This window comes from Oncorhynchus kisutch, linkage group LG24, assembly GCF_002021735.2.
Source record: "Oncorhynchus kisutch isolate 150728-3 linkage group LG24, Okis_V2, whole genome shotgun sequence".
Classification (NCBI taxonomy): domain Eukaryota; kingdom Metazoa; phylum Chordata; class Actinopteri; order Salmoniformes; family Salmonidae; genus Oncorhynchus; species Oncorhynchus kisutch.
In genome coordinates this window covers 38421359-38434884 of record NC_034197.2, presented here as the reverse complement: position 1 = coordinate 38434884, position 13526 = coordinate 38421359, and the positions used below count along the sequence as shown (strand labels likewise).

At 44.2% G+C, this 13526-nt stretch overlaps 1 protein-coding gene across 3 annotated transcripts; it reads right to left on the bottom strand.

Annotated features, from left to right (window-relative positions):
- Nucleotides 1–637: 637 nt before the first annotated feature.
- LOC109869388 (GDP-fucose protein O-fucosyltransferase 1-like) lies at nucleotides 638–7392 on the bottom strand. 3 transcript variants are annotated; one of them, XM_020459502.2, is made up of 5 exons: nucleotides 7242–7385; nucleotides 6832–6905; nucleotides 6476–6646; nucleotides 1181–1748; nucleotides 638–1023 (listed from the first exon to the last, which is right to left on the bottom strand). In XM_020459502.2, exons 1-4 carry the CDS (start codon nucleotides 7267–7269, stop codon nucleotides 1671–1673), a joined length of 351 nt encoding a protein of 116 aa, XP_020315091.1. In that variant the 5' UTR covers nucleotides 7270–7385; the 3' UTR covers nucleotides 638–1023; nucleotides 1181–1670. The 3 variants fall into 3 exon arrangements, 1 of the variants encoding a protein (XP_020315091.1); XR_002252022.2 differs by lacking the exon at nucleotides 6832–6905 and having other exon boundaries at nucleotides 7242–7392; XR_002252023.2 differs by lacking the exon at nucleotides 6832–6905 and having other exon boundaries at nucleotides 7343–7391.
- Nucleotides 7393–13526: the final 6134 nt, after the last annotated feature.

Below are 13526 nucleotides of genomic sequence, written 5' to 3'. Positions count from 1 at the left end.
AGTGACTAGTGATACATTTATTACATCCAATTTTTTATCGTTAAAGTGGCTAGATTTGAGTCAGTATGTTGGCAGCAGTCACTCAATGTTAGTGAGGGCTATTTAACAGTCTGATGGCCTTGAGATAGAAGCTGTTTTTCAGGCTCTCTGTCCCAGCTTTGATGCACCTACTGACCTCGCCTTCTGGATGATAGCGGGGTGAACAGGCAGTGGCTCGGGTGGTTGTTGTCCTTGATGATCTTTATGGCCTTCCTGTGACATCGGGTGCTGTAGGTTTCCTGGAGGGCAGGCAGTTTGCCCCCGGTGATGAGTTGTGCAGCATAGAAGGTATTGCGGAAATTGAACATTTTTATTTATTGAACCTTTATTTAACTAGGAAAATCAGTTAAAGAACAAAATCTTATTTATAATGACGGCCTACCCCGGCAAACCCCAGGCGACGCTGGGCCAATTGGGCGCCGCCCTATGGGACTCTCAATCATTGCCGGATGTGATGCAGCCTGGATTGTTGATGCTATGAAGAGTATAATAATGTCATGTATACAGCGTGTGTAATAATGCTACTGCTTGTTTAATAGCAGTGGTGTTGTGGAGGGTAAACACAAATTCATTATTTTGCGTAAGGGTTTAGCGGAAACAAAATGGGAGCTTTACTTTATTCCCCGCGAATGGTGATCAGAGTTGACTAAAAACATTTTTATCACCACATCACTGTAATAGTGAGTATGGATCACATTCCTACACTGCAATGTCCTTCCTCCTCACCCATGATTAAAAAGCCATTCTAAAAGCAATATGTCATGGACTACCCAGGAAGGGCAAATCTTCACAGCTCGTCTTGCTTGTTAAATTTTCCAGCTTAATCCATTCAAGAAGAAAGACCACAGCCGGGCATGGACATCACGGTCTCGTTTGACAAAAACAGGAAGAGGAGGACACACAATTCCCAACGAAGTGGTCAGACTGGCTTATGATGTACAAGTCCATCTGGGCCAAGTCTGGCTTGAAGCTCACCACCTTCACCTGGGCATGGACAGAAACAATGATACACTGAATATAGCAGTATGCAAACAAAGCATGTTAACCAACATCGCAACACCTGTGAAAAATGGATGTACTGGGTATTTGTATTTATTTTTACTGACAAAGAACATCATCTAATTGATCACTCCAAGCTCACCTTATTGGAAGAACTTTAGGATCTTAGTGAGTTGGGACTGTGGCGATGTAAACAGAACAGGCAGAGGTTTTCTTGACCCAGAGCTTGAGGGCCCGGCGGATCTCAGCCAGATCCGGGAAGCACATGGTCATGGTGTTATAACACATGGTCATGGTGAGGGGGTTATAACACATGGTCATGCTTTACCGACTGAGCCACGTGGGCCGAGTGTGTGTATTTGTGTGTTCCCAGCTCATCGACTGAGTGTGTGTATTTGTGTGTTCCCAGCTCATCGACTGATCCACATGGACCTAGTGTGTGTATTTGTGTTCCCAGCTCATCGACTGATCCACACGGACCTAGTGTGTGTATTTGTGTGTATTCCCAGCTCATCCAACCAGAACCGATCCTCAGCTGTACGTCCACATATGGCCTGGGCAGCTGAGCAGCGATCTGGTTCCTGTTCCTCCCTCCTACACTACATACTGCTGCAGACCCATATACTCCTGTATCACAGGGAACTGAGCTGGGGCACCAGGACAGGGCGCCAGGACAGGGCACCAGGACAGGGCTCTCTGACGGAGGGAACCTGCACATGGAGGACATGAGAGGGGAAGCAGATTGGGACTGCAGTTAAAAATGACTAAAACTGTCACTTCTATAGTCATGTTGAATAATGAGCACTGTCCTTGTAAAACTACATTTAAATCAATACATTTCTTATGGTATTTATTCTGTTATACCAGCAGTAAGTTAAAGCAAAAAATCATCCTCGTGTTCCACTAATTGGACAGATATTTACTGTGGATCCAGTGAGGTAGGTGGTGGAAACTGAAGGATAAGCCATCAAACAAGACAGACCTGTCAAGACTCCACTCCTACATGGTCACAAAATGGAAAGGATGCCCCATCCTGATAAATACAGACATCAACGTTTCATAAAAACACCATGAGTGAGGCTTTACAAGACATTTAAACCAGAGACAACTGTTAATGTAACAGTATAACTTTAGACCGTCCCTTCGCCCATACCCGGGCGCGAACCAGGTACCCTCTGCACACATCAACAACAGTCACCCACGAAGCATCGTTACCCATCGCTCCATAAAAGGGAACTACTACTTCAAGGTCTCAGAGCAAGTGACGTCACCGATTGAAACGCTATTTAGCGCGAACACCGCTAACTAAGCTAGCTGTTTCACATCCGTTACACTAAACATAAATACACGGAAATAGAAAACGCAACATGCAACCATTTCTACTATTTTCCTGAGTTACAGTTCATATAAAGGCAATCATTCAAACGGAAATAAATTCATTTAAGTCCTAATCTATGGATTTCACATGACTGGGAATACAGATGACGCACCAGTTGGACACAAATACCTTAAAAAGGATGGATCATTAAACCAGTCAGTATCTGGTGTGACCACCATTTTCCTCATGCAGCGTGACATTACCTTCACATTGAATTGATCCGACTGTTGACGGTGGCCTGTGGAATGTTGCCCTAATACTCTTCAATGGCTGTGTGAAGTTGCTGGATATTGGCGGGAACTGGCACACACTGTTGTACATGTTTGGGATGCTCTGAATCAACATGCTTAATGGGTGACATGTCTGGTGAGTATGCAGGCCATGGAAGAACTGGGACATTTTCAGCATCCGGGAAATGTGTACAGATCCTTTCGACACGGGGCTGTGTATTATCACGCTGAAACATGAGGTGATGGCGGGCGAATGAACGGCACAACAATGGGCCTCAGGATCTCATCAGAGTATCTCTGTGCATTCAAATTGCCATCGATAAAATGTAATTGTGTTCATTGTCCGTAGTTTATACCTGCCCATACCATAACCCCACTGTCACAATGGGGCACTCTGTTCACACGCTGACATCAGCAAATGACACCATACACATTGTCTGCGGTTGTGAGGCCGGTTGGACGTACTGCCAAACACCAGTCTCAACGTCAACAGTGAAGAGGTGACTCCGGGATGCTGGCCTTATAGGCAGAGTTGCAAAGAAAAAAACCATCTCAGAATGGCCAATAAAAAGAAAAGATTAAGGTGGGGAAAAAGTACACAGACACTGGACAGAGGAACTCTGCCTAGAAGGCCAACATCCCAGAGTCACCTCTTCACTGTTATCGTTGAGACTGGACAGAGGAACTCTGCCTAGAAGACCAACATCCCAGAGTCGCCTCTTCACTGTTGACGTTGAGACTGGACAGAGGAACTCTGCCTAGAAGGCCAGCATCCCAGAGTCGCCTCTTCACTGTTGACGTTGAGACTGGACAGAGGAACTCTGCCTAGAAGGCCAGCATCCCAGAGTCGCCTCTTCACTGTTGACGTTGAGACTGGACAGAGGAACTCTGCCTAGAAGGCCAGCATCCCAGAGTCGCCTCTTCACTGTTGACGTTGAGACTGGACAGAGGAACTCTGCCTAGAAGGCCAGCATCCCAGAGTCGCCTCTTCACTGTTGATGTTGAGACTGGACAGAGGAACTCTGCCTAGAAGGCCAACATCCCAGAGTCGCCTCTTCACTGTTATCGTTGAGACTGGACAGAGGAACTCTGCCTAGAAGGCCAACATCCCAGAGTCGCCTCTTCACTGTTGACGTTGAGACTGGACAGAGGAACTCTGCCTAGAAGACCAACATCCCAGAGTCGCCTCTTCACTGTTGACGTTGAGACTGGACAGAGGAACTCTGCCTAGAAGGCCAACATCCCAGAGTCGCCTCTTCACTGTTGACGTTGAGACTGGACAGAGGAACTCTGCCTAGAAGGCCAACATCCCAGAGTCGCCTCTTCACTGTTGACGTTGAGACTGGACAGAGGAACTCTGCCTAGAAGGCCAACATCCCAGAGTCGCCTCTTCACTGTTGACGTTGAGACTGGACAGAGGAACTCTGCCTAGAAGGCCAGCATCCCAGAGTCGCCTCTTCACTGTTATCGTTGAGACTGGACAGAGGAACTCTGCCTAGAAGGCCAGCATCCCAGAGTCGCCTCTTCACTGTTATCATTGAGACATTGAGGTGTTTTGCGGGTACTATTTAATGAAGCTGCCAGTTGAGGGCTTGTGAGATGTCTGTTTCTCAAACTAGACACTAATGTATTTGTCCTCTTGCTCAGTTGTGCACCGGGGCCTCCCACTCCTCTTTCTATTCTGGTTAGAGCCAGTTTGCGCTGTTCTGTGAAGGGAGTCGTACACAGCCTTCATTTCCCAGAACAAGAATAGACTGACAGGTTTCAGAAGGCATTTGTTTCTGGTAATTTTGAGCCTATAATTGAACCCACAAATGCTGACGCTCCAGATACTGAACTAGTCTAAAGGCCAGTTTTATTGCTTCTTTAAAGCATAACAGTTTTCAGCTGTGCTAACATAATTGCAAAAGGGTTTTCTAATGATCCATTATCCTTTTCAAATTATAAACTTGGATTAGCTAATACAAAGTGCCATTGGAACACAGGAGTGATGGTTGCTGATAATGGGCCTCTGTACACCTATGTAGATATGACATTTTTTGTAATCTGATGTTTCCAGCTACAATAGTCATTTACAACATTAATGTCTAAAGGAAATTTCCCCAAACTTTTGAACGGTAGTGTATGTAAACTAATTTGTGAACTAAATTTGAGAGAAATGTTTTTTTGTGCTCATAGAACATTTCTGGTATCTTTTATTTCAGCTCATGAAACATGGGACCAACACTTTCCATGTTGCAATTATATTTTTGTTTAGTGTAGATGGTATGCTCTCGCTCTTGCTGCTGGTGAGTCTCTGATCCACCTCTACGCAGACGACACCATTCTGTATACTTCTGGCCCTTCTTTGGACACTGTTAACAACCCTCCAGGCAAACTTCAATGCCATACAACTCTCCTTCCGTGGCCTCCAATTGCTCTTAAATACAAGTAAAACTTAATGCATGCTCTTCAACCGATTGCTGTCTGCACCTGCCCGCCTGTCCAACATCACTACTCTGGACAGCTCTGACATATAATACGTGGACAACTACAAATACTTAGGTGTCTGGTTAGAATGTAAACTCTCCTTCCAGACCCATATCAAACATCTCCAATCCAAAGTTAAATCTAGAATTGGCTTCCTATTTCACAACAAAGCATCCTTCACTCATGCTGCCAAACATACCCTTGTAAAACTGACCATCCTACCAATCCTCGACTTTGGCGATGTCATTTACAAAATAGCCTCCAATACCCTACTCAACAAATTGGATGCAGCCTATCACAGTGCAATCCGTTTTGTCACCAAAGCCCCATATACTACCCACCATTGCGACCTGTACGCTCTCGTTGACTGGCCCTCGCTTCATACTCGTCGCCAAACCCACTGGCTCCATGTCATCTACAAGACCCTGCTAGGTAAAGTCCCCCATTATCTCAGCTCGCTGGTCACCATAGCATCTCCCACCTGTAGCACACGCTCCAGCAGGTATATCTCTCTAGTCACCCCCAAAACCAATTCTTTCTTTGGCCGCCTCTCCTTCCAGTTCTCTGCTGCCAATGACTGGAACGAACTACAAAAATCTCTGAAACTGGAAACACTTATCTCCCTCACTAGCTTTAAGCATCAACTGTCAGAGCAGCTCACAGATTACTGCACCTGTACATAGCCCACCTATAATTTAGCCCAAACAACTACCTCTTTCACTACTGTATTTAATTTATTTTGCTCCTTTGCACCCCATTATTTTTATTTCTACTTTGCACATTCTTCCATTGCAAATCTACCATTCCAAGTGTTTTACTTGCTATATTGTATTTACTTCGCCACCATGGCCTTGTTTTGCCTTTACCTCCCTTATCTCACCTCATGTGCTCAAATTGTATATAGACTTGTTTATACTGTATTATTGACTGTATGTTTGTTTTACTCCATGTGTAACTCTGTGTCGTTTTATGTGTCGAACTGCTTTGCTTTATCTTGGCCAGGTCGCAATTGTAAATGAGAACTTGTTCTCAACTTGCCTACCTGGTTAAATAAAGGTGAAATAAATATTTTTTTTTAAATGTGAGAGATGTGTGGGTAAATACAGTTATAGTAACAGTCCACCAGGGGGCAGTGTTTTACTGTGCATTCTTTTCATAGGCATGAACACCACCAAATCAATGAATTAGTTACAAGAAAGGAATTTAAATTGATATGAAAAGACAGACTGTCTGAATGCTAGGTCATGGAACAATCTCTCTGACCAGTTTCAAAGTGTATTTTTTTGGTAACTAGGCTCAATACCTAAACAACAGTCCTCAGTAATCATCTCTGACTCTACACATCAATCACAACACTGACCTTCATGGGGCAGGACTTCTGGTCTTGCACTCCTCTGGACAGCTGACTAAGTAGGCTGCCCTTAGGCCAGAGTGTTGGGGCCAGCTGCTTCATCAAGTCCTCTAGGCTTACCACGCAGTGGTAGTGGGTCAGGGCCTCTAGCTGGAAGAACTCACTGTAGGGGACATGTACCTGTTAAAAGGGGGACACAGCTGTGAGCGTGAGATTGAATCCTTCCTGTGTCTCATTTCTCCCAAAGTGTGCACTTGTTCACATCACTTAATGGATTTAAAAGGACCGGACTAGTGAGATCAACACCAGGAAACGTGATTTCGAAAGGGTACATTTCATTCTGGAGGAGCGTGGTGGCGGCTTACCGCCATTGTGCAACTCAGCATTTTTGCGAATGCCAAAGACCCCAGAAAGTAGTCGGCTTGGTTTCCAAATCGACCTGAGGAACCAAATTGGCATTAGCAATTCATTATTTGAATTGGCTAGGCTATAGTTACACCAACATCAACTATGAAGTTAGCTGGTTTAATCACAATTTATATTTGTAAAAAAAAAAAAAAAAGCTAGATAGCAATAAATACATGAATCTGCATGAATAAATCAAAGTTAAATAAACTTGACGTTGTAGGCCGTCACTGTAAATGAGAATTTGTTCTTAACTGACTTGCCTAGTTAAATAAATACAACCATAGCCTACACATCACCAGATCATTATTCAAAAGACACCGGAGTAGCAAACGTTAATGTTTACAAGGACAGTTAAAACACTTATTACCCGCAAGGACCATATAAAATGTAGCCATTGTCGTCACACGTTAACTCTGTAGCAAACGTTAGACTAATTTGTAGCAATATTGCTGTAAGGAAATAACAGACCACAAAAAAGTTGCAAGTGATTCAGTTTCGCCGCCATTGTGCTTTATTCTACATCCCAGAATGCATTGGATACTGAAAAAAAGTTTAACCCCCGAGGTGCTGATCTCATTGTTCAGCTGCATCACTAAAACTTAAATTGATGTGGAATTGGAAATTCATATGATCTTCGATGGTATTTGGAATCTGTAGACACATGTGTGAAAGAGGGGGGGGGGGGGGGCTACTTTGGTAAAAACGTTTGAAGAGATTATCACAGGATTTGTATGTGTAAGGTAAAACCAACCCATATCCATAGACTAGTGACACTTTGTTTGGGTGTGGCCTCAAACCACATTACATAAACTCTTAGAAAAAAACTGTTCCAAAAGTGTTATTCAGCTGTCCCAATAGAAGAACCCTTTTCCTGTTCCACGTAGAATCTTTTTGGGTTCCATGTAGAATCCTTTGTGGAAAGGGTTCTGCATGAACCCAAAAAGGGTTCTTCAAAGGGTTCTCCTATGGGGACAGCTGAATAACCCTTTCATGTTCTAGATAGCACTTTTTCTAAGAGTGTAGTGCTGTGTGTGTGTTTAAGAGAGAAAGAGTCTGCCTGAATATTTGTGCATTGTATGGGGGCATTAAAAAACATCCCTGTCAACACTGCTGTCAATGAAGACATATGGTCTAATTGGGTGATAATCTAATCTTGTTTTATAATTATTGTAATTTAGAAGACAGCAGAAGTTAATGAGGTGTCTTTAGCTTTAAATGTTACACTGAACAAAAATATAAACTCAACATGCAACAATTTCCACTATTTCGCTGAGTTACAGTTCATAAAAGGAGATCAGTCAATTGAAATGAATAAATTAGGCCCTAATCTATGGATTTCATGTGATTGGGCAGGGGTGCAGCCATTGGTGGGCCTGAGAGGGCATAGGCCCACCCACAGCCAATCAGAATGAGTTTTTCCCCACAAAAGGGCTTTATTACAGACTGAAATACTCCTGTTTCATCAGCTGTCCGGGTGGCTGGTCTCAGATGATCCCGCAGGTGAAGAAGCCGGATGTGGAGGCCCTGGGCTGGTGTGGTTACCTGTGATCTGTGGTTGTGAGGCCGGCTGGATGTACTGGCAGATTCTCTAAAACGATGTTGGACACTGCTTATGGTAGAGAAATGAACATTCAATGCTCTGGCAACAGCTCTGGTGGACATTCCTGCAGTCAGAATGCCAATTGCAACGCTCCCTCAAAACCTTAGACATCTGTAGCATTGTGTTGTGTGACACAACTGCTCATTTTAGAGTGTCATTTGATTGTCCCCAGCACAAGGTGCACCTGTGTACTGATCATGATGTTTAATCAGCTTCTTGATATGCCACACCTGTCAGGTGGATGGCTTATCTTGGCAAAGGAGAAATGCTCACTAACAGGTACTGTATTGTAAACAAATTTCTGCACAAAATCTGAGAGAAATGCACTTTTTGTGCATTATGGAACATTTCTGTAGATCTTTTATTTTCAGCTCATGAAACATGGGACCGAAACTTCACATGTTGCGTTTACATTTTTTGTTCAGTGTAATAGACAGACTAACCGTGAGCAGTTGATATGTTCAGTATAATAGACAGACTAACCGTGAGCAGTTGATATGTTCAGTGGTGAAATCTCCCAACCCCCTTCTTTCACAACCATGTGCAGATATGCCTACTCATGCAGACCACATACACACACACACACACACAGATATGCGTACTCATGCAGACCAGATACACACACACAGATATGCGTACTCATGCAGACCAGATACACACACACAGATATGCGTACTCATGCAGACCAGATACACACACACAGATATGCGTACTCATGCAGACCACATACACACACACAGATATGCCTACTCATGCAGACCAGATACACACACACAGATATGCATACTCATGCAGACCAGATACACAGATATGCGTACTCATGCAGACCAGATACACACACACACAGATATGCATACTCATGCAGACCAGATACACACACGCACACACAGATATGCGTACTCATGCAGACCAGATACACAGATATGCGTACTCATGCAGACCAGATACACACACACACAGATATGTGTACTCATGCAGACCAGATACACACATATGCGTACTCATGCAGACCAGATACACAGATATGCGTACTCATGCAGACCAGATACACAGATATGCGTACTCATGCAGACCAGATACACAGATATGCGTACTCATGCAGACCAGATACACAGATATGCGTACTCATGCAGACCAGATACACACACACAGATATGCGTACTCATGCAGACCAGATACACAGATATGCGTACTCATGCAGACCAGATACACAGATATGCGTACTCATGCAGACCAGATACACAGATATGCGTACTCATGCAGACCAGATACGCAGATATGCGTACTCATGCAGACCAGATACACAGATATGCGTACTCATGCAGACCAGATACACAGATATGCGTACTCATGCAGACCAGATACACAGATATGCGTACTCATGCAGACCAGATACACAGATATGCGTACCCATGCAGACCAGATACACAGATATGCGTACTCATGCAGACCAGATACACAGATATGCGTACTCATGCAGACCAGATACACAGATAGGCGTACTCATGCAGACCAGATACACAGATAGGCGTACTCATGCAGACCAGATACACAGATAGGCGTACTCATGCAGACCAGATACACAGATAGGCGTACTCATGCAGACCAGATACACAGATATGCGTACTCATGCAGACCAGATACACAGATATACGTACTCATGCAGACCAGATACACAGATATGCGTACTCATGCAGACCAGATACACAGATATGCGTACTCATGCAGACCAGATACACAGATATGCGTACTCATGCAGACCAGATACACAGATATGCGTACTCATGCAGACCAGATACACAGATATGCGTACTCATGCAGACCAGATACACACACACACAGATATGCGTACTCATGCAGACCAGATACACAGATATGCGTACTCATGCAGACCAGATACACAGATATGCGTACTCATGCAGACCAGATAAACAGATATGCGTACTCATGCAGACCAGATACACAGATATGCGTACTCATGCAGACCAGATACACAGATATGCGTACTCATGCAGACCAGATACACAGATATGCGTACTCATGCAGACCAGATACACAGATATGCGTACTCATGCCGACCAGATACACAGATATGCGTACTCATGCAGACCAGATACACAGATATGCGTACTCATGCAGACCAGATACACAGATATGCGTACTCATGCAGACCAGACACACAGATATGCGTACTCATGCAGACCAGATACACAGATATGCGTACTCATGCAGACCAGAGACACAGATATGCGTACTCATGCAGACCAGATACACAGATATGCGTACTCATGCAGACCAGATACACAGATATGCGTACTCATGCAGACCAGATACACAGATATGCGTACTCATGCAGACCAGATACACAGATATGCGTACTCATGCAGACCAGATACACAGATATGCGTACTCATGCAGACCAGATACACAGATATGCGTACTCATGCAGACCAGATACACAGATATGCGTACTCATGCAGACCAGATACACAGATATGCGTACTCATGCAGACCAGATACACAGATATGCGTACTCATGCAGACCAGATACACAGATATGCGTACTCATGCAGACCAGATACACAGATATGCGTACTCATGCAGACCAGATACACAGATATGCGTACTCATGCAGACCAGATACACAGATATGCGTACTCATGCAGACCAGATACACAGATATGCATACTCATGCAGACCAGATACACACACACAGATATGCGTACACATGCAGACCAGATACACACACACAGATATGCGTACTCATGCAGACCAGATACACAGATATGCGTACTCATGCAGACCAGATACACAGATATGCGTACTCATGCAGACCAGATACACAGATATGCGTACTCATGCAGACCAGATACACAGATATGCGTACTCATGCAGACCAGATACACAGATATGCGTACTCATGCAGACCAGATACACAGATATGCGTACTCATGCAGACCAGATACACAGATATGCGTACTCATGCAGACCAGATACACAGATATGCGTACTCATGCAGACCAGATACACAGATATGTGTACTCATGCAGACCAGATACACAGATATGCATACTCATGCAGACCAGATACACAGATATGCGTACTCATGCAGACCAGACACACAGATATGCGTACTCATGCAGACCAGATACACAGATATGCGTACTCATGCAGACCAGACACACAGATATGCGTACTCATGCAGACCAGACACACAGATATGCGTACTCATGCAGACCAGATACACACACACACAGATATGCGTACTCATGCAGACCAGACACACAGATATGCGTACTCATGCAGACCAGATACACAGATATGCGTACTCATGCAGACCAGATACACAGATATGCGTACTCATGCAGACCAGATACACAGATATGCGTACTCATGCAGACCAGATACACAGATATGCGTACTCATGCAGACCAGATACACAGATATGCGTACTCATGCAGACCAGATACACAGATATGCGTACTCATGCAGACCAGACACACAGATATGCGTACTCATGCAGACCAGATACACAGATATGCGTACTCATGCAGACCAGATACACAGATATGCGTACTCATGCAGACCAGATACACAGATATGCGTACTCATGCAGACCAGATACACATATATGCGTACTTATGCAGACCAGATACACAGATATGCGTACTCATGCAGACCAGATACACAGATATGCGTACTCATGCAGACCAGATACACACACACACAGATATGCGTACTCATGCAGACCAGATACACAGATATGCGTACTCATGCAGACCAGACACACAGATATGCGTACTCATGCAGACCAGATACACAGATATGCGTACTCATGCAGACCAGATACACAGATATGCGTACTCATGCAGACCAGATACACATATATGCGTACTCATGCAGACCAGATACACAGATATGCGTACTCATGCAGACCAGATACACAGATATGCGTACTCATGCAGACCAGATACACACACACACAGATATGCGTACTCATGCAGACCAGACACACAGATATGCGTACTCATGCAGACCAGATACACAGATATGCGTACTCATGCAGACCAGATACACAGATATGCGTACTCATGCAGACCAGATACACAGATATGCGTACTCATGCAGACCAGATACACATATATGCGTACTCATGCAGACCAGATACACAGATATGCGTACTCATGCAGACCAGATACACAGATATGCGTACTCATGCAGACCAGATACACACACACACAGATATGCGTACTCATGCAGACCAGATACACAGATATGTGTACTCATGCAGACCAGATACACAGATATGCGTACTCATGCAGACCAGATACACAGATATGCGTACTCATGCAGACCAGATACACAGATATGCGTACTCATGCAGACCAGATACACAGATATGCGTACTCATGCAGACCAGATACACACACACACAGATATGCGTACTCATGCAGACCAGATACACAGATATGCGTACTCATGCAGACCAGATACACAGATATGTAGGTAAAGACTTTCCTCAAAATCCTTCTGCTGTTCTACATGTATGTGAACCTTTTCTTACTCTGAATGTAGTTCACTCATTGAGGTCCATGACATGTATGTGACCGTGCAGAATACCAAATGAAATATGTGCTGTAATGAGCTCTGGTCAATTGTTACCAGGTTGTGGAACTTGATGGATTGGCTGTTCGTCCCATTACTTGAGAGGAAACTGCTCAAAGCCCACTCTTACAGGTTCAAATTCAGTCATCGCAATTCAAGGTATTTTCTCAGTCTCTCTTTCATGTGTTTTCTTCTGTCTCTTCGCGGCCTCTTTCTCTGTCTTTCTCCGCTCCACCCCCCATCTCTTGAACACACACTGTTTTTCATTGTTAGAGATGACAGTGATGATAAGAATGCAGAGAGACACAACTCCCCACCCTGAGACCTCCTTCAGATGGATAACTGAAATAGATTAACAGACGACGGGCGGCGTATGATTGTTATTTATATTTATGTCTCTGTCTCTTTTAGCCTCACTATTTCTCTATTTTAGCTTCATAAATGAGA